This window comes from Lontra canadensis, unplaced genomic scaffold (assembly GCF_010015895.1).
Source record: "Lontra canadensis isolate GAN:19392208 unplaced genomic scaffold, GSC_riverotter_1.0 scaffold19, whole genome shotgun sequence".
In the NCBI taxonomy this organism is placed as follows: domain Eukaryota; kingdom Metazoa; phylum Chordata; class Mammalia; order Carnivora; family Mustelidae; genus Lontra; species Lontra canadensis.
This window is the reverse complement of record NW_022631013.1, coordinates 11,488,702-11,509,148: the sequence shown is the minus strand read 5'-3', so window position 1 is coordinate 11,509,148 and position 20,447 is coordinate 11,488,702. Positions and strand designations below refer to the sequence as shown.

General features: G+C 50.8%; 3 protein-coding genes across 9 annotated transcripts; 1 reads left to right on the top strand and 2 right to left on the bottom strand.

Moving 5' to 3' along the window:
* Positions 1-12: 12 nt before the first annotated feature.
* Positions 13-4,024, bottom strand: RGP1 (RGP1 homolog, RAB6A GEF complex partner 1). 5 transcript variants are annotated; one of them, XM_032860549.1, is made up of 9 exons: positions 3,926-4,024; positions 3,183-3,317; positions 2,685-2,821; positions 2,291-2,374; positions 2,037-2,186; positions 1,616-1,762; positions 1,297-1,424; positions 898-1,087; positions 13-408 (listed from the first exon to the last, which is right to left on the bottom strand). In XM_032860549.1, exons 2-9 carry the CDS (start codon positions 3,296-3,298, stop codon positions 185-187), a joined length of 1,176 nt encoding a protein of 391 aa, XP_032716440.1. In that variant the 5' UTR covers positions 3,299-3,317; positions 3,926-4,024; the 3' UTR covers positions 13-184. The 5 variants fall into 5 exon arrangements, with proteins under 5 accessions (XP_032716440.1, XP_032716438.1, XP_032716437.1 ...); XM_032860547.1 differs by having other exon boundaries at positions 3,896-3,976; XM_032860546.1 differs by lacking the exon at positions 3,926-4,024 and adding an exon at positions 3,720-3,823.
* Positions 4,025-4,220: 196 nt separating this feature from the next.
* On the top strand, positions 4,221-15,618 carry GBA2 (glucosylceramidase beta 2). Of its 3 annotated transcripts, none has more exons than XM_032860539.1 (17): positions 4,221-4,724; positions 8,243-8,334; positions 8,629-8,744; positions 10,862-11,080; positions 11,372-11,611; positions 11,814-11,916; positions 12,077-12,230; positions 12,322-12,447; positions 12,649-12,821; positions 13,055-13,159; positions 13,367-13,474; positions 13,578-13,729; positions 13,857-13,963; positions 14,114-14,256; positions 14,335-14,450; positions 14,544-14,735; positions 15,017-15,618. In XM_032860539.1, the coding sequence occupies exons 1-17, from the start codon at positions 4,390-4,392 to the stop codon at positions 15,308-15,310; spliced, it is 2,775 nt and encodes a 924-aa protein (XP_032716430.1). In that variant the 5' UTR covers positions 4,221-4,389; the 3' UTR covers positions 15,311-15,618. The 3 variants fall into 3 exon arrangements, with proteins under 3 accessions (XP_032716430.1, XP_032716431.1, XP_032716432.1); XM_032860541.1 differs by lacking the exon at positions 4,221-4,724 and adding an exon at positions 5,159-5,340; XM_032860540.1 differs by lacking the exon at positions 13,055-13,159.
* On the bottom strand, positions 15,479-20,408 carry CREB3 (cAMP responsive element binding protein 3). The gene is made up of 9 exons (XM_032860550.1): positions 20,174-20,408; positions 19,923-20,070; positions 19,779-19,846; positions 19,576-19,665; positions 17,928-18,034; positions 17,748-17,816; positions 16,318-16,402; positions 16,143-16,227; positions 15,479-16,064 (listed from the first exon to the last, which is right to left on the bottom strand). Exons 1-9 carry the CDS (start codon positions 20,264-20,266, stop codon positions 15,748-15,750), a joined length of 1,062 nt encoding a protein of 353 aa, XP_032716441.1. The 5' UTR covers positions 20,267-20,408; the 3' UTR covers positions 15,479-15,747.
* Between the last annotated feature and the right edge of the window lie 39 nt (positions 20,409-20,447).

The window sequence follows — 20,447 nt, the reverse complement described above, 5'->3', positions numbered from 1 at the left end:
CACTTCCAGGGAAACCACTAGCAGCTGCCAATTTATTCTGAATAAATAAATTAATGCTACAGCTGGAAGCCTGCCTCTTGTCGTCCGTGCCATTGGACCCCGCGTGGGAAAAATGGGCCCTACTAGAGTCCAGGTGCTGAGTTCTCAGTATCCTGAAGAAAGATAGTGTCACGGTGAGCCAGTTTCAGATGGTTATGGTGCTGGTGCTGGGGCCTGAGGCTGCATATGAGGCCAGGGTAGGGCTTGTGGGCAGCACCTTGATGGGGAGGTCCCAGCTGAAGGTGTCCACGGGCACTTGCTCAGGCCCTGTCCAGGTGACAGGCTCAGGCTGTTCCAAAGGAGGTAGGAGCACCAAACCTGGTTCTCGTGATGTTACAAATTCAAAATGCAATCGCCACTTCAGGGACACTGTGGAAAAAAAAGATAAAGGCAGAGGCATTAGAAGCCAGGAGTAAAAACAAGTGCAGGATGTGGTTAGTGAATGAGAAAAAAGGCAGTATTTGGGAAGAGGAGGAAAAGCCACAGGGCTAGGATCAAGGGTTTCTCCAAAGAAATCTGTTAACCAGAAATGTGACAATCAGGACAGCAAGGTCAAGCACCTAATAACCACAGCATGGGACAGTCAGGACTTGGGAGCTTGATGTAAACATGCTAGAGCATCAGAGATCAATGTGCCACAGGGTCACAGTGGGCAGGGGAAGGAAGAACACCCGCAAAGCTCTTAAAAGTTTAAGTGTCAGTGCATCTAGGAAATAGGCTGAAGATCAGAGAAAGTGTTAAGGGTCAAAGGCTGGGTGTAGGTATGGCCAGGAATTGTTAGGAATCAGGACCCATTACACTCCAGAGAAATAGGGCATTTTACTCTCTTCCCCCCTCCAATAATGGTCAGGATCTCACCAATGGCTGTGCAGAAGCCTGGGGTAGAGCTGAGAGGGATGGGGAGAGAGAAGCTGGTTCTGGTTGTATGCAGGCAGGACTCCTGGTGCCGGGCATGAGTCACATGAGACACGGAGGGGACACCCCCCGTCCTGCGGCGCCTCTGGTACTCGGGCTGTACACGCTCCTCAGTCTGTAAGCTTACTGAAAACTGGGAGCAAGAAGAGAAGTGGGTGCTAGCAGGCACTGGGAAGTGCGGACTCTAGATGAGAGGCTTGAGCCCAACCTCAAGCTTTTTACCAAGAGGACCCTGGGTGACCACACTCTTCACTTCTATATACCACCCCTCTTTATGCAGGCCTTTCTCCTTCCTCCCTAGCCCTCCAAGCCCAGTACCCCAAAAGCCCCTTTCCTTCTCACCTGCAAACAAGCTACAGTTCCTTCCCCTAAGTTTAAGGTCCCCACCACATCCTCGCCGAGTCTGTATACAGATTTGAAGATGCCAAATGTCCCAACTTTTCCTCGGCCATCACTGATATTGTATAGATCTGGGGAGAATGGGACACTATAAGCGTAGAGTCCACACTGGAGCGTATCAAGGGCTGGGAGCCAGAGGCCAAGGTGGGGCTTTTTGTTATAATGTGGGATATCAGTGAGTCCTTAGAAGTATGGGCAATTAGGAAAATCTATAATACTATGGGAGGATTGGTGGGGGGGCCAATTGTGAAAGGATTCTCACGGAGGCTGCGGCAGGATGTGGCAGCCATGAGACGCTCCCCAGCCAGCTCAGCTATCCATGAATCCTTCTTCCCACCTTCATCCTCTTCCAGGAATGGACTAGATGGGGCTACGGCCTCATCCTGGGGAAACCGGACATCTTGAAGGCCTACAGAGAATGAGCAGAAAATATTGCTAGGAGGGAATGGACAGTAGAGATTAGGTTTTAGACTCCAACCTGTGAAGGCTGAAGGTAATGGGAACCATGCCCCAGGTACCCATCTTAACTTATTGTCCAGAACGTCCCTCCCCAACACCCCTGCACCTTTACTGAGACCAGGAAGCCTTTCTCCAGCCCCCCACCCACAAGCCCTCTTTAGATCATTTCTGCTTTGGTGAGGCTCTTCCCCAGCCCTGGATTTCGTCCAGAAATCCTTACTTACCCGTCAGCACAAGAACCCTCAGAGGAACCCTGAGTAAAGTGATGGGTGAGTTGACACGCTGGCAGCCAATGGTCAGTTTGTAGACATACTTGACTGACTGACCCCGAAAGGAGGGTGGTCCCTCTATGGGCAGCACCTCACTGTAGGAGTCTGGTTGGGAAGTAGTAGTCAGGGCAGCCAGAGAAAGCCAGAGAAGTCCTCCCTCCAGGAGCCTTAGAAGGCAATCCAGGGGTGGGGAGGAGGCAGTCACTCACATGATTTGGACTCTCCAGGATCTAGCCTCAGATCACAGAAAAGGATTTTTGGTGGAGTGGAAAGGATACACTGACCTCTCTCACCTAAAAGAGATTAAAACAAAACAAAACAAAAAAACCCCTGCAATTTAATGACCCCATTGTCCAGTACTGGATGAAGCTAGCACAGCAATGGGGGCCACTAGCACTGCCAACAAAGAGCAGCCCAAAGTAAGCTACCCCTCTTTTCTTATTGTAAGATAGGATCAGTCTTATACCCCCAACATTAACAAATACATTCCTCCACATCTCCGATACGACAAAGACTAGAAGCACCCACTAGAACAATTTAACAAATTCACTCTCAGGTGGCAATGACTCCGCCCCCTTCCAAAGGCAAACGCCCATCTCTAACCTCGGTGTGGCAGAAAGACAGTCTGGCTCTCTGGCTGGACATCTGGCTGACTGGAGTCAGGGGGAGGTAATGCTACTCGACTCTCACTGGCATGGAACTGGCAGTGGATTTGGGCACTGGCCCAGGCCAGAGCCTCACTACGGGAGGAGGAAAAGAAAAGCATCAGAGGGGCGATCCTGACCTCACAAATACTCTCCCAAGCTCCCTTATCCCCCTGAGGAGACCAACACCATCAGGTGACTGTCCTAGGAGTAAGGGAATCTAGAACCCCAAAGAGAAGTACACTATGGGTAGAAACGGGAATGGGGGAGAAGAAAGGAAGGGCGTGTGGAGGGCTCTGTCAATCCCATCTTCTGTTAAACAGCCCTTTCCTACAAGAGAACACAATGAGCAACAAAGTGGTGGTGTAGCTACACGACAACCTGAGCTCTGGCTTAGCAGTATAGATACCAGGTTTTCTCCCAGAAGAACCACCTTCTTCAGTATCTGCATCCCTACCTGGATGCAGAAGTGGCCGTGGGGGGCAGGGGGTTGGTGACCGTCACTACACACTCCAGCGCCTCGCCCGCCAGAAACACAGGACCTCGGCTCAGCTCTGCTACCACTTCAATCATGGCAGCTCCGGAATGAGAACTAGAGGTAAACGGGGGTGGGGGTGGGGGTGTCAGAGGTCAGTACCATGGCAGGGAGGAGCGTCTGCGGCGAGCCTGGGGGCGAGGACAGAGAAGACGGGCAGTCACCGCCACGGAGTCTGGGAGAAACATCTGGATTTGGGATGCGGGAGGTGGATGGCAAGTACGGGTAGCAGCTGACTCAGTAAAGATAGGACTTCGCTCGGGGCCCCATACCCCCGGCCCCTCTTAGCGCCGAGTTAGTTCCCTTACCACCCACCCCCGAACCTCCAAACCGGCCTCCGCCGCCCTCCCTCCAGATTCCACGTCCCAGCCCAAGGCCGCCGCTGCCCGTCACCTCGTGCCCCTAGCCCGGGCACCTCGCACGGTCCAAAACTGGGTCTCGGCACACCGAGGCCCTCAACTGCCCGCCCCTCCAGAACCGAGCCAAGTGCGTGGAGGCGCCCGCGACAAAGGCGGGACTTCCCTTCAGCCCCCCTTCCCCACAGAGCGCCTTCCGGCCGGAAACGCCCGGCCGGCCCAACCGGAAGGGGCTCGGGTCGTCCTGCAGCCTTGGGTCACCTTCCCACGGGCTGGCACCTGGGCGCAGGCGCTGTTCCAGACACCAACCGGCGGGACCCGGCGTCCCACCCAGGGAAGGGCCTGGCGCGACGGCCAGGGAACCAGGCTGAGGCTGCGGAGAGCTCCCAGGCCGGTCCCGGGGGCGGTTCCTTGCGGGCTGGCCCCCGGGGCTCCTCCCCTTTCCGCGGACTCGGTAGCTCTTTGGTCGGGCAAGCTAATCACCGCGGCCCAATGACGACGAGGCCCGACCCTTCCCTCCCAGGACCCAGAAAGACGACCGAGGGGGAGCCCGAGGCGGCTTCATTGCTGTCGCCGCCAAAGCCGCTGCAACAACAGCTCCCAGGCTCCACAGAGACACCAGTTCACCTCGGCTTTCCCCAGCGCCCGGCTCTCCGAGACGACACCTAACTACCACAACTGCCCACATCTGGACTTGGCTTGCGAGGTATTTTGTACCAAAAGACTTGGGACCAGGGACCATCGAGGTCGTGCGGACCCAGGATCCAGGGAACATGGGAACTGGAGTCCCAGCCTCGGAGCAGACGAGGTGTGCCAAAGGGGATCCACAGGTTTATTGCCCTGAAAATGCTGGAGGCACTGAGGGTGGGCAGGTTACAGACCTCCAGAGCCCTGAAGACAATCGACCCCAAAGTGAGCCGGGCGGCAGCAGTCCGGAGGACTCTGGGCAACTGATGGCATCCTATGAAGGTAAAGCTAAGGGCTACCAGGTGCCTCCCTTTGGCTGGCGCATCTGCCTGGCTCATGAGTTTGCAGAGAAGAGGAAACCCTTTAATGCCAACAACGTGTCCCTAAGCAACTTGATAAAGCATCTGGGCATGGGCTTGCGGTGAGTAGATCTCATTGCCTACAGTACGTTAGGTTTCACTTTGTTCCAGCACAAGCCTTCCAGCAGAGGTGAGAAAGGGTGAGAAAGCAGGTGAGTGCTTTGTCCTAGTCAAGTGGCCCCCAACCCCCAACATATTCTAAGCCTGTGGTTTTAGGGGGTGAGACTGGGTCACATTTCTGCAACTCCCATCCTCCCAGTAACTTAACCTCCTAGTAGGAAAGAACAGGAATATCTGGACCTGTAGTCAGCCTTTCCCATTTAGGCTCCCTCTCACACACTCCCTCTTATCCAAAGACCGCCCTTTGGTATTTGCTATACTTTGTGGCAAGGTGAGAAAGGATAGTCTGGCTGCTGCGGTGCTGACACAATGTTGTTTTATTCAAGAGGGGGAAGTTCTTGACCCTGATTACCCTGATCACCCTGAGCTGCTGGGGTACTCTCTGCCTCATTTAGGCACACATTACGTTTCTTTCCTCAAGCTTTGGCTCCGGGGAGTGGGTTACAGCCTGCCTGCTCTCACCCCAAGGAGAGGGTGTGAGAGGTGCTGTTCACTCTATTCTCGGATAGCCAGTCCCTGATAGAAAAAGCAAAGACCTCTGGCCAGAGAGGCAGTGCTGTAAGTGTCCCCGGTAATACAGTGTTCCAGAGCCTGCATTGATGTCCTTTCTGCCAAGGGTTACAGACACCCCAAGTGCTTACCCTGAGCTGTAGAACTCCTTTAGATCCCTACAGATCCCCTCTGAGTTCAAAAGCTAGTGATGAGGAGCCACGACCTATTAACAGGAACAGGTGGATATGAGGACAGAAAGCATCACCCTGAGGTCATCCTGAGTCAACCCACACTGTAAACACAGGTGGCAATGGAAGTATAAAGGTTGGAAAACTCAGCCCTAACAGCCTCTAAACTAGGGGATCCTTCCCTCTCTGTCAGTGCTGTAGGGCTGGGTTGGGTAGCCCATTTACCTAACCCCAGCTCTAAGCAGTGGGAAGGACCTGGCACTGCCTGGGTATCTGGCTCCTTTGCTAGATCCTGTGGGTGGCTTGTACCAGAGAACAATCATCCCTCCAGGCTACTTCAGAAACTGACTCAGCCTAACTTTGACCCCCAAAGCTTCTGGGTTAAAGTAAGATGGAGGGGTAGCGTGCTGAGAGAAGCACACTGGGGTGCATGTGGTAGGGACACTGAGATCAGGAACAGGTAGGCATCCTAGCCCCTCAGTCCCTCACTGTGAGCTGAGTCAGAGGCCTGAAACTGTGCTAAGCCCCCTGGACCTTGGCTCCACATGCCAGGATAGGGTGGACGTCACCGACACAGGTCTTTTAGAACAGAACGTGGTCCTGCATTGAGGAGAAAGCAGGAGTGAGACAAGGAACAATTCTGAATGATAATTCTTAAATTGGGGCTGACATATGGAGAAGGCCACATAGGTCAGGAACGGCCAGCTGCCAAGTTAAGGGAATGAGATGTGAACCCTAAGAGGAAGTCAGACTGGGGGTACTCTAATCAGGCGTTGCAGCAAGCCAGCATTCTCTTGGCCTCATTGTGGGAAGAACTCCATTTTGACTGCTCTCCCTTCTAGCTAGAGTCCATTGGTTCATAAGTATTTATTGAGTGCTTGTTCTATGAAGATTCTCCTTTGTTCAGCATATCTCCCTGTCTTGCATTTCTCCCTTGCTGCCCTAATGCCTGCTGCACCCTCCCCTCTCTTCCCCACTTCTGTCTGGCCTATAGTTTCAAAGTCCAGTTTACTCTAAAACGGCAGGACTTTATACCTTCCCCTACTCCCAGAATGTATCCTCCCTATTCTGTAATCACATTTCATCTCCCCTTGCTCCTCTTTGTGTTCATCTGTCTAGTGCCCCAGTGCTTATATAATTATTGGTAAATTCAGCAAATACTTAACCAGCTCCAGACCATGTGCCCTGCCTGTGGTTGAAGCTGCGGGTAATCAACTAGTCTTTGTCAATATCCCTTTCCCCATGGAATGTAAATGTATGTCAGACTTACATGAGGAACGCTTAGAAATAACAAGACAGTGTCTGATGGGAGTTCAGATAGTGTATGTACAGGTCACGATCATACCTGACACGCATACTCCACTTGATGGCTTTCCCACTTGTTACACCATTTGCTCTTTCAACCATTCCATGAAGTAGGTAGGATAGGAGGTACCCCATCTTGTAGATGCGGAAACTGAGGCTCTGAGGAGTTACTTACCCCAATTACATGGTTACAGGTGATATGCTTGAACGATGGATGTAATATAGGTGGGTAGGGAGGACAGTGCAATTGGGAGAGTCTGGTGGGGCAAGGGTTGCTTAGTGAGGACCCAGTCTGAATGGGGATTTATAGGGCTTGAGATTAGAAGTTAGGCTGAAACAGATGTCAGAGCCTTGAATCCCAAACAGAATCATTTGTCTATTGGAGTTATGACAAGACCAGGAAAGTGTGGGGATTTTTTTAGGCTTTACTAGGATGTTATGAAAGCGCAGACTCAGAAACCTTACAGTTTAAACACTGAACTTTTTAAAAAGACTTAAAAGGATATGCCCCAAAATGTAAATCCTGGTTGTCTACGGGTGGGATTTTTTGACCTTTCATCTGGTATATTCTACAGATTTTCGCCTTTTTTTTAAAAAAGATTTTATTTATTTATTTTACAGAGATCACAAGGAGGCAGAGAGGCAGGCAGAGAGAGAAGAGGGGGGGGGAAGCAGGCTCCCTGCTGAGCTGAGAGCCCGATGCGGGGCTCGATCCCAAGCCCCTGGGATCATGACCCGAGCCAAAGGCAGAGGCTTTAACTCACTGAGCCACCCAGGTGCTCCCAGATTTTCGCCTTTCACAACCAGGAAGACAAATAGTCATTTTAAAAAAGAAGAAAGTTATCTGAGCGGGCTGTGCCTACTGGGGGGGGGTTATAGTTGGGAAACCAAAACTGGCCCTTTCAGCACCTCAAAACAAAAGCTCCTGGGCTAAACTCAAGCAGTGGTAGTGGAATTAGAGGTGAGGCAAGGTCAGAAAGCTCCTGAGAAACAAAGGGGAGAAACAAAGACAGTTCCTTGCTATAAACTGGGGTGACGGGGAAGAGGAGAGGACTTTGAACTGTGGAGAGATAGAGAGGAGGAGAGATTTGGAAGTGAAGGGAATGGGTCTTCTGCAGACCCATTTAATAAATAAATAAATAAATTCTAAATATTTTTATTTATTTTTAAAGATTTCATTTATTTATTTGACGGAAAGAGGAAGAGTGAGCACAGGCAGGGTGAGTGGCAGGCAGAGGGAGAGGGAGAGGCAGGCTCTCCACTGAGCAGGGAGCCCGATGTGGGACTTGATTCCAGGACCTTGGGATCATGACCTGAGTCTAAGGTAGACACTTAACGACTGAGCCACCCTGGGGCCCCTCTGCAGACCCATTTAATGGGAAGTTACACCTGGGTGTCTAGAGAGAGGCAGGTGACTGCAGCCCAGGAGGTACCGCCTCCTGCCCCTTCCACTCACACTGCCTCTTGCTCCTCAGGTACCTGCAGTGGTGGTACCGGAAGACCCAGGTGGAGAAGAAGACACCTTTCATTGACCTCATCAATTGTGTACCCCTGAGACAGATCTATGGTGAGCCTCACCCCAGCTCTACTCTGCACAGAGAGGGCCCAGCCTCCGGGGCTACTGCAGAGCTAGGCAAAGAGGCTTCCCGCTTAAGCACGTTGCACCACCCCATCGCTGGGGTTTTCTTTCCCTAGCTTTGCTGAGCTATAATTGACACAAAACATCCTGTAAGTTTAAAGTGTACAATGCATTGATATGATATTCCCGTAGTTTTCAGAAAAACTCATCTTTATCATCTAGAAAGAAATGGGCTTCTTTTCCTCTGCCATGCCCCACTAACCATCCTGATTCTACCTCTAGGTTGTCCTTTGGGTGGCATCGGGGGAGGCACTATCACCCGAGGCTGGAGAGGTCAATTCTGTCGTTGGCAGCTTAATCCTGGAATGTACCAGCACCGGACAGTCATTGCTGACCAAGTAAGAACCAGGAGATGGAGGAGAGGTCCAGAACAATACCCCAGGTCAGGAAGAACCTCTTAGCCTGTGTAGGATGTAGACGTTAGATGTGCACATGTGCTCATGGTTCACTCTAATAAGTATTTTCAGGATGCTTTCCGTGTGCCCAGCCTTGTGCTAGGAATAAGATACTCCAAGAGCACACATTTGTTAAAAGCATAAACAGCCCCAGCACTCCCTGTGCCCTCCATTTCTCTAGTAAATGTCTCTTATGTCCTACACTGTCCCAGCTTCACTAGCTAATCCAGTACCCAGCCACAGAGGGTGCAAGGAATTCCCAGATCACTTAACCTGGTTGAAAGAGTATTTAGTAGGACCAGAAGGGAAAACAAACCCAAAAGTCTATAAATGCGTGGGGAATAAAGATATACAGAATACCCCCTATTCACCCTGATTTGCCAGCCTTCAGCCCGAGCTCAGCTCAGCTCAGCTCCTCTGCTCTCCCTCCAGAGAGAGACCTGAGACCTGAGAGCCTGGGAAGCCCCTCCTCTCCCAGGCATAACTCTCTAGCCTTTTCCCCTTCTCAGAATCTTCACTTCTTTTCGCTCTATTCGTTCATCACATCTGGGCCTTCAGTTGCCAGAGTCATGTGGTCTGCCTTTCATCATCATCTCTCCAGCACCCTCAGAGGTGGAGCTGTCCACCACGTTCCCATTTCCTGTCTGAGGGATGCCTCCAGCTTTCAGCTCATCTTCAAAGAAAAAAATGACTAGCCGACCTTGATTCCAATTAATGACAATGGCCTTCCTAGTTCAGGTTTACCAGCCCTGCCTAGTGCCCCAGGCTTCCTCTCTGGCTCATCCATTAGGTATCCTGAGGGGAAGTGCCTTCCAGAATCATGACTCTAGAGTTAAAGTAATTATTGCATACTTAACATGTGCTAGAGATTGTGCTATGCATTTTGTACGATATTTAATATTTAAAGACAGTCCTACAAAGTAAGTACCATTATTATGCCCATTTTATAGAGGAGGAAACTGAGATCCAAAGAGATTTTAGTAATACGCCCAAGATCATGTGGTTGGCAAAAGGAAGCACGTTGGGATTCAGAACCAGCTTTCACTGTGATTAAAAGGCCATGGTCTTAACCATTCTCTACCATTCCAACAACATAAAAAATTATTGTATACATACATTAAAAATGTAATGCATATTTTCAAGCAAGGGAAGAGATACTAACCCCTCATAGACCCTATGCTCCAGAAGCTTATATTTTTATTAGAATGGGACTTTGAGAAAATGGAGACCGTGAGAACATGTAAGAACCAAAATGAGAGGGATAGATAGTACGCTGAGAAAAAAGGAACACTGCTCTAGACTTTACCCATTTTCTCTCTACACATGCCAGCTGTGCCTGTCTCTGGTGGTGGAGGCGTAGTAGAGAGGGGGGCCTCAGTGAATTGGAGAGGGCCCTGCCCTCAATGAACCCACAGAGCAGTCAGGGAGTCAGAATGTAAACAAAAACATTATAACATGCTAGACTAGAGAGGTAGGGGGACATACAGGGCAATGACTCACTGCTTGAGGATGGAGATGGCATTTGGCCTAGGCTTTGAAGGATGAAAGGTTTCACCAGATGGAGAATGAGCAGGAGCAAAGGCACGAGGAGGAAATGTAATGTGTTCAAGGAACAGTGAGTATTTGACATGATCAGAATATAAGTGTTTGAATAGGTCATGAATATAATGGGCAGGGACAGGCCAGATCAAGGACCTTGAAAGCCAGGTAGAAAAGTTTAGACTTTAGCCTGAGGGCCATGGGGAGTCACTGAAACATAAATACAGACTAGCATATCTTGATTCGTCTGTAAGAAAGATCATGCTGATACCAGATGGGAGGAGGCAGAGCATAAATACAGATATGGTGAGGGCACGAAGACCACCATAGTAGGAAGGGAGAGAAAGCCACAGAGAGAAGAGGTAGGACCTGGTGGTGACTCACAGTGTGGGAGAGGGGCCGAGTGGATGAGCGAGGCTGTGGCACAATGACAACTCCCGTAGGCTCAGAAAGGGGAGGGGAGATGAGTTTGAGGTACCTGTGGTTACCCCCATTCCAGCCTATCTGCCTTCTTGGTTTAGTTCACAGTTTGCTTGCGTCGGGAGGGGAAGACTGTGTACCAGCAAGTCCTGTCCGTGGAGCGCCCAAGTGTCCTGCGCAGCTGGAACTGGGGCCTGTGTGGGTACTTTGCGTTCTACCACGCCCTCTATCCCCGAGCCTGGACTGTCTATCAGCTTCCTGGCCAGAATGTCACCCTCACCTGTCGCCAGATCACACCCATCTTGCCCCATGACTACCAGGTGAGGCTCCCACTGTGTTTCCTCCATTGCCCTCCCTTCCCTGAGATCTGTCTCTGCTGTAAATTCCACAATCTGTGAAAGAGAGGGGACTGGAACATGACATCATGCTGGTTTTCCAGGACCTCCACTCAGTGGTAAGACAGCCTGCCTGGGAATATGGGGAGATGCAAGTGGAAACTAAAGAGAGTCCCCTGGGGGCAGGGGTAGTATTTGAGCCAGGTCCTGGGTGTGGAGGAGTGGGACCAGGAGGAGCTACACTGGGACCGTCTGAGTACGATCTTTTGCTCCCAGGACAGCAGCCTGCCTGTAGGAGTCTTTGTGTGGGATGTGGAAAATGAAGGGGACGAAGCCCTAGATGTGTCCATCATGTTCTCCATGCGGAATGGACTGGGGGTTGGAGATGATGCCCCCGGGGGATTGTGGAATGAGCCCTTCTGTCTGGAGCGTGATGGGGAGACTGTGCAGGGGCTGTTGCTGCATCATCCAACCCCTCCAAATCCCTACACGATGGCCGTGGCTGCGCGGCTCACGGTACGTTCCAGCCTACTCTAGACCTTAGCCCCCACGCCCTTCCCCTCAACCTGGCCCGAGTGCACCCCATCCCTGAGTCCTGTCCTCACTACCGCCCTTAAGCCTGTAGAACTTGGAGGTGGGAATTACAGTGGGAACTGGAAAGGTAGCCTGAAGCCAGCGTACTTGTGGAGCTTCTCCTGAGTGTTTGGCCCCCTAACAGGCGGATACCACGGTAACCCACATCACAGCCTTTGACCCTGACAGCACTGGGCAGCAGGTGTGGCAAGATCTACTTCAAGATGGACAGCTGGACTCCCCCGCTGGTGATGGGGGGATCTAATAGGGAGGTGTGGGAAGAGAGGTTATCCCTGTCTTGGGAGGAGGGGTGAGAGACCTGGTAACAAATAGGCCTTATTTTCCTATATCAGGGATCCCTGGGACTGAAGGGGGTGCCTATGCCGATTTTTCTTGTGCTTCTCTCAGGCCAAAGCACCCCCTCGCAGAAAGGAGTAGGCATCGCTGGGGCTGTGTGTGTTACAGGCAAGCTGCCACCTCGAGGCCAGTGCCGCCTGGAGTTCTCACTGGCTTGGGATATGCCCAGAATCATGTTTGGAGCTAAGGGCCAGGTCTACTACAGGTGAAGGGACCGAGAGAGTACAGGGATCCAAGGTGCCAGAGCTCTGACCTAGAACCCCAGTTCTCATTTTTCCCCTTTCTTTCCATCCCAGGCGGTACACAAGGTTCTTTGGCCACGATGGTAATGCAGCACCTGCCCTTAGCCACTATGCCCTGTGCCGATATGTAGACTGGGAAGAGAAGATCTCAGCTTGGCAGAGCCCAGTATTGGATGACAGGTGCCAGTGGGGCTGATCTCTTGCCTTTCTCCCGGGCACTCACTCCAGTTGGGATTCCTTGGTTCAGTCTCCACTCACCACAGTCAGCAGAGTTGGGCTGGAATTCACTTGGTGCCCCCTGCTCTGCAGAACTCCAGAATCCTTCCCTTCCTGAGAGGTCCAAACTCTAATAAATTAGACCATTCCCTCCTGACTCCTCAGATCCTTGCCTGCCTGGTACAAATCTGCGCTGTTCAATGAACTGTACTTCCTGGCTGATGGAGGCACAGTATGGCTGGAAGTTCCCGAGGACTCCCTACCAGATGAGCTGGTGGGGAGCATGTGTCAGCTCCGCCCCATCCTCCGGGAATATGGTCGATTTGGCTACCTTGAAGGTACGAGCTGCTGGTAGGCCGCAGTATGGCAGGCCATAACCATGGGCCAGTTAGTGCCCTACCACAAGCCAGGATGGTGGGTTTTGCCAACCCCGAGGGACTGGTTGGGATGAGGGAGTAAGTGGCAGCTGTGGGCTAGGCTGGTGCCCCAACCCTAACTCCAGGACAAGCTAGGGAGGGGAACTGAAGGGGAAGCAGGAATTCTGGCACGTGTATCTCCCTCCTTTCTCCAGGCCAGGAATATCGCATGTACAACACATATGACGTCCACTTTTACGCCTCCTTTGCCCTCGTCATGCTCTGGCCCAAACTTGAGCTCAGCCTGCAGTATGACATGGGTGAGGGTCCCTTTTGTGCCCCTTCTGCCCTCTTAGCCCGCCACACCCCTGAATCTTTGTGGTCCCCCAGATTGTCTCCACCCTCCTCTTTACCCAACGTATCTGCATCCTGCTTACTGGTTCCCCTCTAGGGTCATAAACACAGTTCTGAGCCCCACTTCAAGTCTGCCCATTCCCTGCCCCCACCTTGTGTGTCTGCTCCCCCAGCTCTGGCTACACTCAGGGAGGACCTGACACGGCGACAGTACTTGATGAGTGGGGTAATGGCACCTGTGAAAAAGAGGAACGTCATCCCCCATGATATTGGGGACCCAGGTAAAAGTTCTTACATCCCACAGTTTGCGTCCCTCTCTCAACCTTTATACTTTCTACTCTACCCCCTCAATGCCAATCAGTCAGGTTTCCTCCCCTCCCACAGATGACGAGCCATGGCTCCGAGTCAATGCATATGTGGTCCACGATACCGCTGACTGGAAGGACCTAAACCTGAAGTTCGTGCTGCAGGTTTATCGAGACTACCACCTGACGGGCGACCAGGGCTTCCTGAGAGACATGTGGCCTGTGTGTCTGGTAAGACATGCATGTGCCATGGCCAGCGTGCCAAGGGCATGACTGGTGTCTGGGGGAAAGTCCAGCTGGCCAGTGTTGTCTCTCTTTAGCATTCATCTAGGTCTTCAGTGTCTTGGTCCCTCTCTAGGCTGTGATGGAATCTGAAATGAAGTTTGACAAGGACCAAGATGGACTCATTGAGAATGGAGGCTATGCAGACCAGACCTATGATGGATGGATCACCACAGGCCCCAGGTTGGGGAGTAGGGATTTCCAGGGTGCCTGAGGTGGGGAACTGGGCACCAGGGAATTGTAGGCTCAAGGAAGAATGACTCATTGCTTGTTATGTTGCATGGGTGTGGCTGGAACTGCCAATCTGACCCCCAAACCTGTGTCCCTGATCAGTGCTTACTGTGGAGGACTCTGGCTGGCAGCTGTGGCTGTGATGGTCCAGATGGCTGTTCTGTGTGGGGCAAAGGACATCCAGGATAAGTTTTCTTCCATCCTTAGACGGGGCCAAGAAGCCTATGAGAGACTGCTGTGGAATGGTGAGTTGGAGGACCCTAAGGAGTCCTAAGGCAGCTCTGGGGACACAAGGAACATTATTTTGTCTTCCTCTACCCCAGGCCGCTATTACAACTATGACTGCAGCCCTCAGCCTCAGTCTTGCAGCATCATGTCTGACCAGTGTGCTGGCCAGTGGTTCCTGAGGGCCAGTGGTCTAGGAGAAGGAGACACTGAGGTGAGAAAGACTAGCGGAGGAGCCAGAAAGGTGAGTTTTTCCTGGAGGTGGGAAGCAAATCTAAGAAACCGTAATTCTGCCTTTGCCCCTCAGGTATTTCCTACCCGACACGTGGTCTGTGCTCTCCAGACTATCTTCGAGTTCAATGTCCAGGCCTTTGCAGGAGGAGCCATGGGGGCTGTGAATGGGATGCAGCCCCATGGTGTCCCTGACAGATCCAGTGTCCAGTCTGATGAAGTCTGGGTGGGTGTGGTCTATGGGCTGGCAGCCACCATGATCCAGGAGGTAATGCACCGCCTTTCCATCTCTCCACCATCTCTCCCTTGGGCTGGCAAACTTCCTCAGCCATCATATACTTCTCTAGAGCCCTACCCACCTGGAAAGCTTCTCCTTTCCCCTGGCATGCCTTCCATTTTCTGCCTTCAGGCTTCTGTCTGTGGGTCAGGTTTATTTCTGCCACTAGCTGGGAACTCCCTAAGGGCAGAGGCCTTGTTGTCTCTATCTGTGCAGCTGAAGTAGCTATTCAGGGATTGCCAAGTAATGTGACTGACATCTCTCTCCTACAGGGCCTGACTTGGGAAGGCTTCCAGACAGCTGAAGGCTGCTACCGAACTGTGTGGGAGCGTCTGGGCCTGGCTTTCCAGACCCCTGAAGCATACTGCCAGCAGCGGGTGTTCCGCTCTCTGGCCTACATGCGGCCACTGAGCATCTGGGCCATGCAGCTGGCCCTGCAGCAGCAGCAGCATAAAAAAGCCTCCAAGTCAGGAGCCCAGCAGGGCACAGGACTGGGCACAGGACTAAGCACAGGGCCTAACCTCGGACCAAAGGAAGCCATGGCAAAACCAAAGGAAGCCCTCTGACTGTGGGAGGGAGGCTCTAACAGCCCAGCCTCCAGCCTGGCCTTTCCTCTTCATCACTCCCCCTACCCTCCAAGTCTCCTGCAATCCTGAGCCACCAAGACAATCACGCCCCTTCCCTTCTCCCCACCTAGTCAGGCCAGTAAAGAGGGGCTGACAGTGACCCAAGCATCAGAATCACTTATTTATTTCTCTCACCCAATCCCCTCACTGCATGAAAAGTTCAAGGAGGTCGGCTGATTCCCCCGGGGCCCATTCATGGGGTGGTAGATTTACATGGGTACAAATAAAAGACCCAGAAAGCCAGTTAAGTGTGGTGTGTTCGGACTCTCAGTCTTCCTGACACAGGACACAGGAGCTCAGGCTAGCCCCCTCCCACCCCTTTCATGTGGACCCAGACTAGGAACCTCAGGCTCTGGCTTAGCCCCCCATATTCACATCTAGCCTGAATATCTGCCCTGTAAGATAACAGATGTGGGGCTGTGAGGAGGGAGCCATCCCCTACCTCTTGTAAAATTTACATGCAGGGGAAGGACGGGACCTGGGCAGGGGGACTCTGAGGAAGGGACAGGAAGTGGTAGCTTCAGGGGAGACTCAGCACCAGGAGTCTGAGGCATGTGGAAGATCAGGCAGCAAGAGTTGCCAGGAGCCTGGAGCTCCTGGTCTGAGCTGTCCTTTGGTGCCTCTGACTGCAGGGCAGGCAGCTCCAGCTGGCAGGGATCCTCACTGGGGAGGGCACGAAGCTGGCGGGACAACACTATGGAAACAAAGACTCCTCAAGGACTAGCCAGGCTTTCCCCCAGCCCTTCCTGAATGGTATTCCCAAGCCTCTCACCTCCACGCTCAGCCAGCAGGCTCCCCCTTGTGTCAGAGGAGTACATAGCAGGTACGATGATAAGACAGAAGGAGAAAAGTAGAACCTGGGGAACAGGAAAAAATGGAGGGTTCTAGGTTGCAGCCCTTTCCCTGCCACCCGAGAAAAGGATCTCTCCTTCCATCACCATCCTCACCAAGACACAGGTGCTGGTACTGCTCGTTTTGTTTGATATCTGAACCACCATGGCCTGAAGTCTCCTCAGCTGGTCCAGAAGGGACCTGGAAGAAGAAGGGGGACAGTGAGCAGCCCCTAGCCTGGCACCCTAAGATAAACAATGAAACCATCCTGTTAAGGCTGCCCCTCCATCTGTGTAATGAATGATCTCTTTTGTTTTTTATCCTATTTTTAAATGGATTCTTCCTCTCTGTGGACAAAATGCTTAAAGTTCCTCATTAAAACACCTTTCTGTCCTGACCTGATTTAAACTCCTTTGCAAATACCTTCAGTGGTTCTATACTGTCCACTCAGCTATTTACACAGTCCTCACCAGGCATTCGATGTTCTCTTTTTGACTCAACTCACTACGTTCAGGTTCATGCCAGACTGTGCTATGCCACTTTTTCTTTCTTTCTTTTTTTTTTTTTTTTGCCCTTTTTCTTTCTGCCTAGAGTGTTCCCTATCCTGATCCCCACCCCAGAATCCTATCTACCATCAAACATCATCTGCCCCGTGGGGTTTTCTTTTTTTGTTATTTTTTTTAAATTAACATATAATGTATTATTTGTTTCAGGGGTACATGTCTGTGATTCATCTGTCTTAGACAATTCACAGCACTCACCATAGCACATACCCTCCCCAATGTCCATTATCCAGCCACCCCCCTCTACTCCAGCAACCCTCAGTTTGTTTCATGAGATTAAGAATCTCTTACGGTTTGTCTCCCTCTCTTGTTTCATCTTGTTTCATTTTCCCCCTATGAACCTCTGCCTTGCTCCTCAAATTCCACAGATCAGTGAGATCATATGATAATGTCTTTCCCTGACTGACTTATTTCTCTTAGCATAATACCCTCTAGTTCCATCCACATCATGGCAAACGGCAAGATTTTGGTTTTTTGATGGCTATATAATATTCCATTGTACACAGACACCACATCTTCTTTATCCATTCATCTGTTGAAGGACAACTAGGCTCTTTCCATAGTTTGGCTATTATGGACATTGCTACTATGAACACTGGGGTACAAGTGCCCCTTCAGTTCACTACATTTGTATCTTTGGTGTAAATACCCAGTAGTGCAATTGCTGGGTTATAGGGTAGCTCTATTTTCAACTTTTTGAGGGACCTCCATACTGTTTTCCAGAGTGGCTGCACCAGCTTACATTCCCACCAACAGTGCAGGAGGGTTCCATGGGGTCTTTGTTACTCCCTCCTCTCTCTGAGTACTTAAATTACTGAGTTACTTATGAATTTGTTCCCAGTTACTGTGAGCTTCTTGAAATCAGATCCCCTAAAGGCCAAGCACCAGACCTTGCATGTAGGAGCTGCCCAGTGTGGAGCAGGGGAAAGAGTGAGATGGCATAAAATGGGAGGGAGAAAGGCCGATGTTAGGGAATTACTTACAAATTCTGTTCCTCTAGGAGCTGTACTTTGTTCTGTAGCTCCAGATTCTGGGCTGTATATTTCAAGACCCTGTGGAAATAATAGGATATGGGGATATGGCCTATATCCCCACTTCAAAACCCAGTGCTTCCAACTACCTCTGCTCCTCACCCCCTACCCCCATCCCTCCCCCTCTTGTACCTGCTCTCTAAACCTCCCAAATACACCTTCTTCTTCCTGCGGCTCTCTTGAGCAGACTTTTTGTTTCTAATTTTCCTCCGCACTCGTGTCAGAACTTGTTCCTCCATCTAAGAGAACACAGAAAAGAAGTCTCATCAGAAGAACACTGGACCAAAGAGTTGGAATGCAACTAAATTCAATCTTCTTCTTAATGCAGGAATCCCTTCTATAGCTTCCCTGACCAACAGACACTTGGCTTCTCTCTGAACGCCTCTGAAGGCCACGTGTTAACGTCCTCATGAACCAGACCATTTTTAACAATTTTATTAATTAAAACAACAGAAACAAAACCAACAACACCCACACCACTCCCCTTGGGGCGCCTAGATGGTTCAGTTGCTTGGGGGTCTGCCTCTTTTTTTTTTTTTTTAAGATTTTATTTATTTATTTATTTATTTGACAGACAGAGATCACAAGTAGTCAGGCAGAGAGAGAGGAGGAAGCAGGCTCCCTGCCGAGCAGAGAGCCCCATGCAGGACTCAATCCCAGGACCCTGGGATCATGACCCGAGCTGAAGGCCGAGGCTTTAACCCACTGAGCCACCCAGGTGCCCCTGGGAGTCTGACTCTTGATTTCAGCTCAGGTCATGATCTCAGGGTCGTGGGATCATACTCAGTAGGGAGTTGGCTTGAGATTCTTATTCTCTCTCCCTCTCCCTGTGCCCCCTACCCCACCCTGCTCATGCACACAAGCTCAATCTATTAAAATAATTTTTTTAAAAAATCTTCCTTATCCTGAGCCAACAAATGATTTCTATCAATTGGACTTACATAGTATCTACCTCTGAGGCCATATAGAATGAGTAGAATGAACAGTCTTTATTTTAAGGCACTTAACATTTCTTCATAGTTAAAAATCTGGGCATAAATTTTAACTCCTCATCTTATCTTCTCTCCTCGGGATGGACAGCATCCTCTTAATATCTGTCAAAGATCTGGGTTCAAAACTAGACACTAAGATGGGCTCTTCTGGATAGTATAAAGGATAGTAAGACGGTCATTGCCCTTCTAGAGACAACACCTCCATTGATACAGCCTTTGAACCCCACTCACTTTGTCATCCCCAACTGCTAACTCATCTTATATTTTTAAGAAATTAAAATTCTCTCAACTTTTCTGTACTGTTGATTTCACAACAGTACCACAATACGGTGCTTGTAAAGCTGCCTCTCATTGCTTGAAACTTTAAAATTTAAAACTTGGGATTTTATAATTATTTTTGCTATTAGTCCAGCCTTGATGAATTCTAAAACTTAATTCTACCGTTCAGCTATAGGTGGATTTCGATGAGGCCCTTACTGAAATCTAAGCATTAGGGCCCTTTGCTTGCACAGTCCTTTCCAGGTCCCTATACCAATGTTGCACTGATGATTCTGAACTCTTCTTTCTTAAAGAGAACACCAAAAATTTGTATAAACCCCACAAAACCAGGATTTGCCTCTGCATCTACCTTATTAATGACCTGTTCCAATTTCCTACTAGCAACAAATGGTCTAAGTTTTCTAACCTCTGTCCATCCTGTAATAAAATTAACAGAAGTGGGGGGCTTGGGATCAACACCCCCCCCCCCCCCGCCCCGCAGCTTTCACTCCCACCAATGAGAGTCTTACCTTAGTAAGAGGAAGTGTCCCGTGCAGAGTAAGCCCCTCCTTCTCCAACAGCCTCTTCTCCTCATCTGTCAGTGTCAGCCTAGCAATTTCCTGGGATTACCAGGAGAGGTGGGCAGCAGAGTTGTAAGGGGAGGTCAGAAAGGAAAGAGGAATCCGCCTCCACCCCCTGCAATGTGGGAATAATCCCGCCATAAATCAACTACCTGCTCTGCAGGCTCCTCCACACGCAGTGGAGTCGTCTGGGCTCCCTCTTTTCCATAGTTCCCACCATCTGCAAAAGGGAAAGTATAAATAGCCAGGCCCACAAGTCCTCTCCTCCCACCAAACCTCACTTATTTGAGACTCACCTAGATCTATGGAGACATGGTGCTGTGAGAGAGAGTACGTGTGATCATGAAGAACAAGACAGGAATCAGAGGAGCTAAGGTCGTTCAACGATGCGGCGGGACTCAGCAGGGAACTCAGGAAATCCTCTGCCTCCCATTCACTCAGCGTCTGCACAGGGTTCAAATTAACAAGCCCTGACCTATTATTACCCACCGCCTCATGAACGCGGTCCCAGCAACCCCGCGCCTCTCCGACTCACAGCCCCACCCACCTCGGAAAGTGGCTGCTCGGCCCCCAAATCTCCGCTTTCCTCTAGCAGGAAGTCCAGCAGGTCCTGGTCACCCAAGTCCAACGCCAGTTCCATACCCGGATATCAAGGGGAAGGATGGGCAGAAGCACAGAAGCTCACCCCACCACCTACTCGCTGCCCTGAACCAGTCGCTCTCAAACCGCACCAGCCCCCTAGACTCGATCCTCCGCCACTTCCAACACCACGGAAGTGACGCTCCTACTCCCAAGACATTCCGGGACTTGGAGTTCCCTTT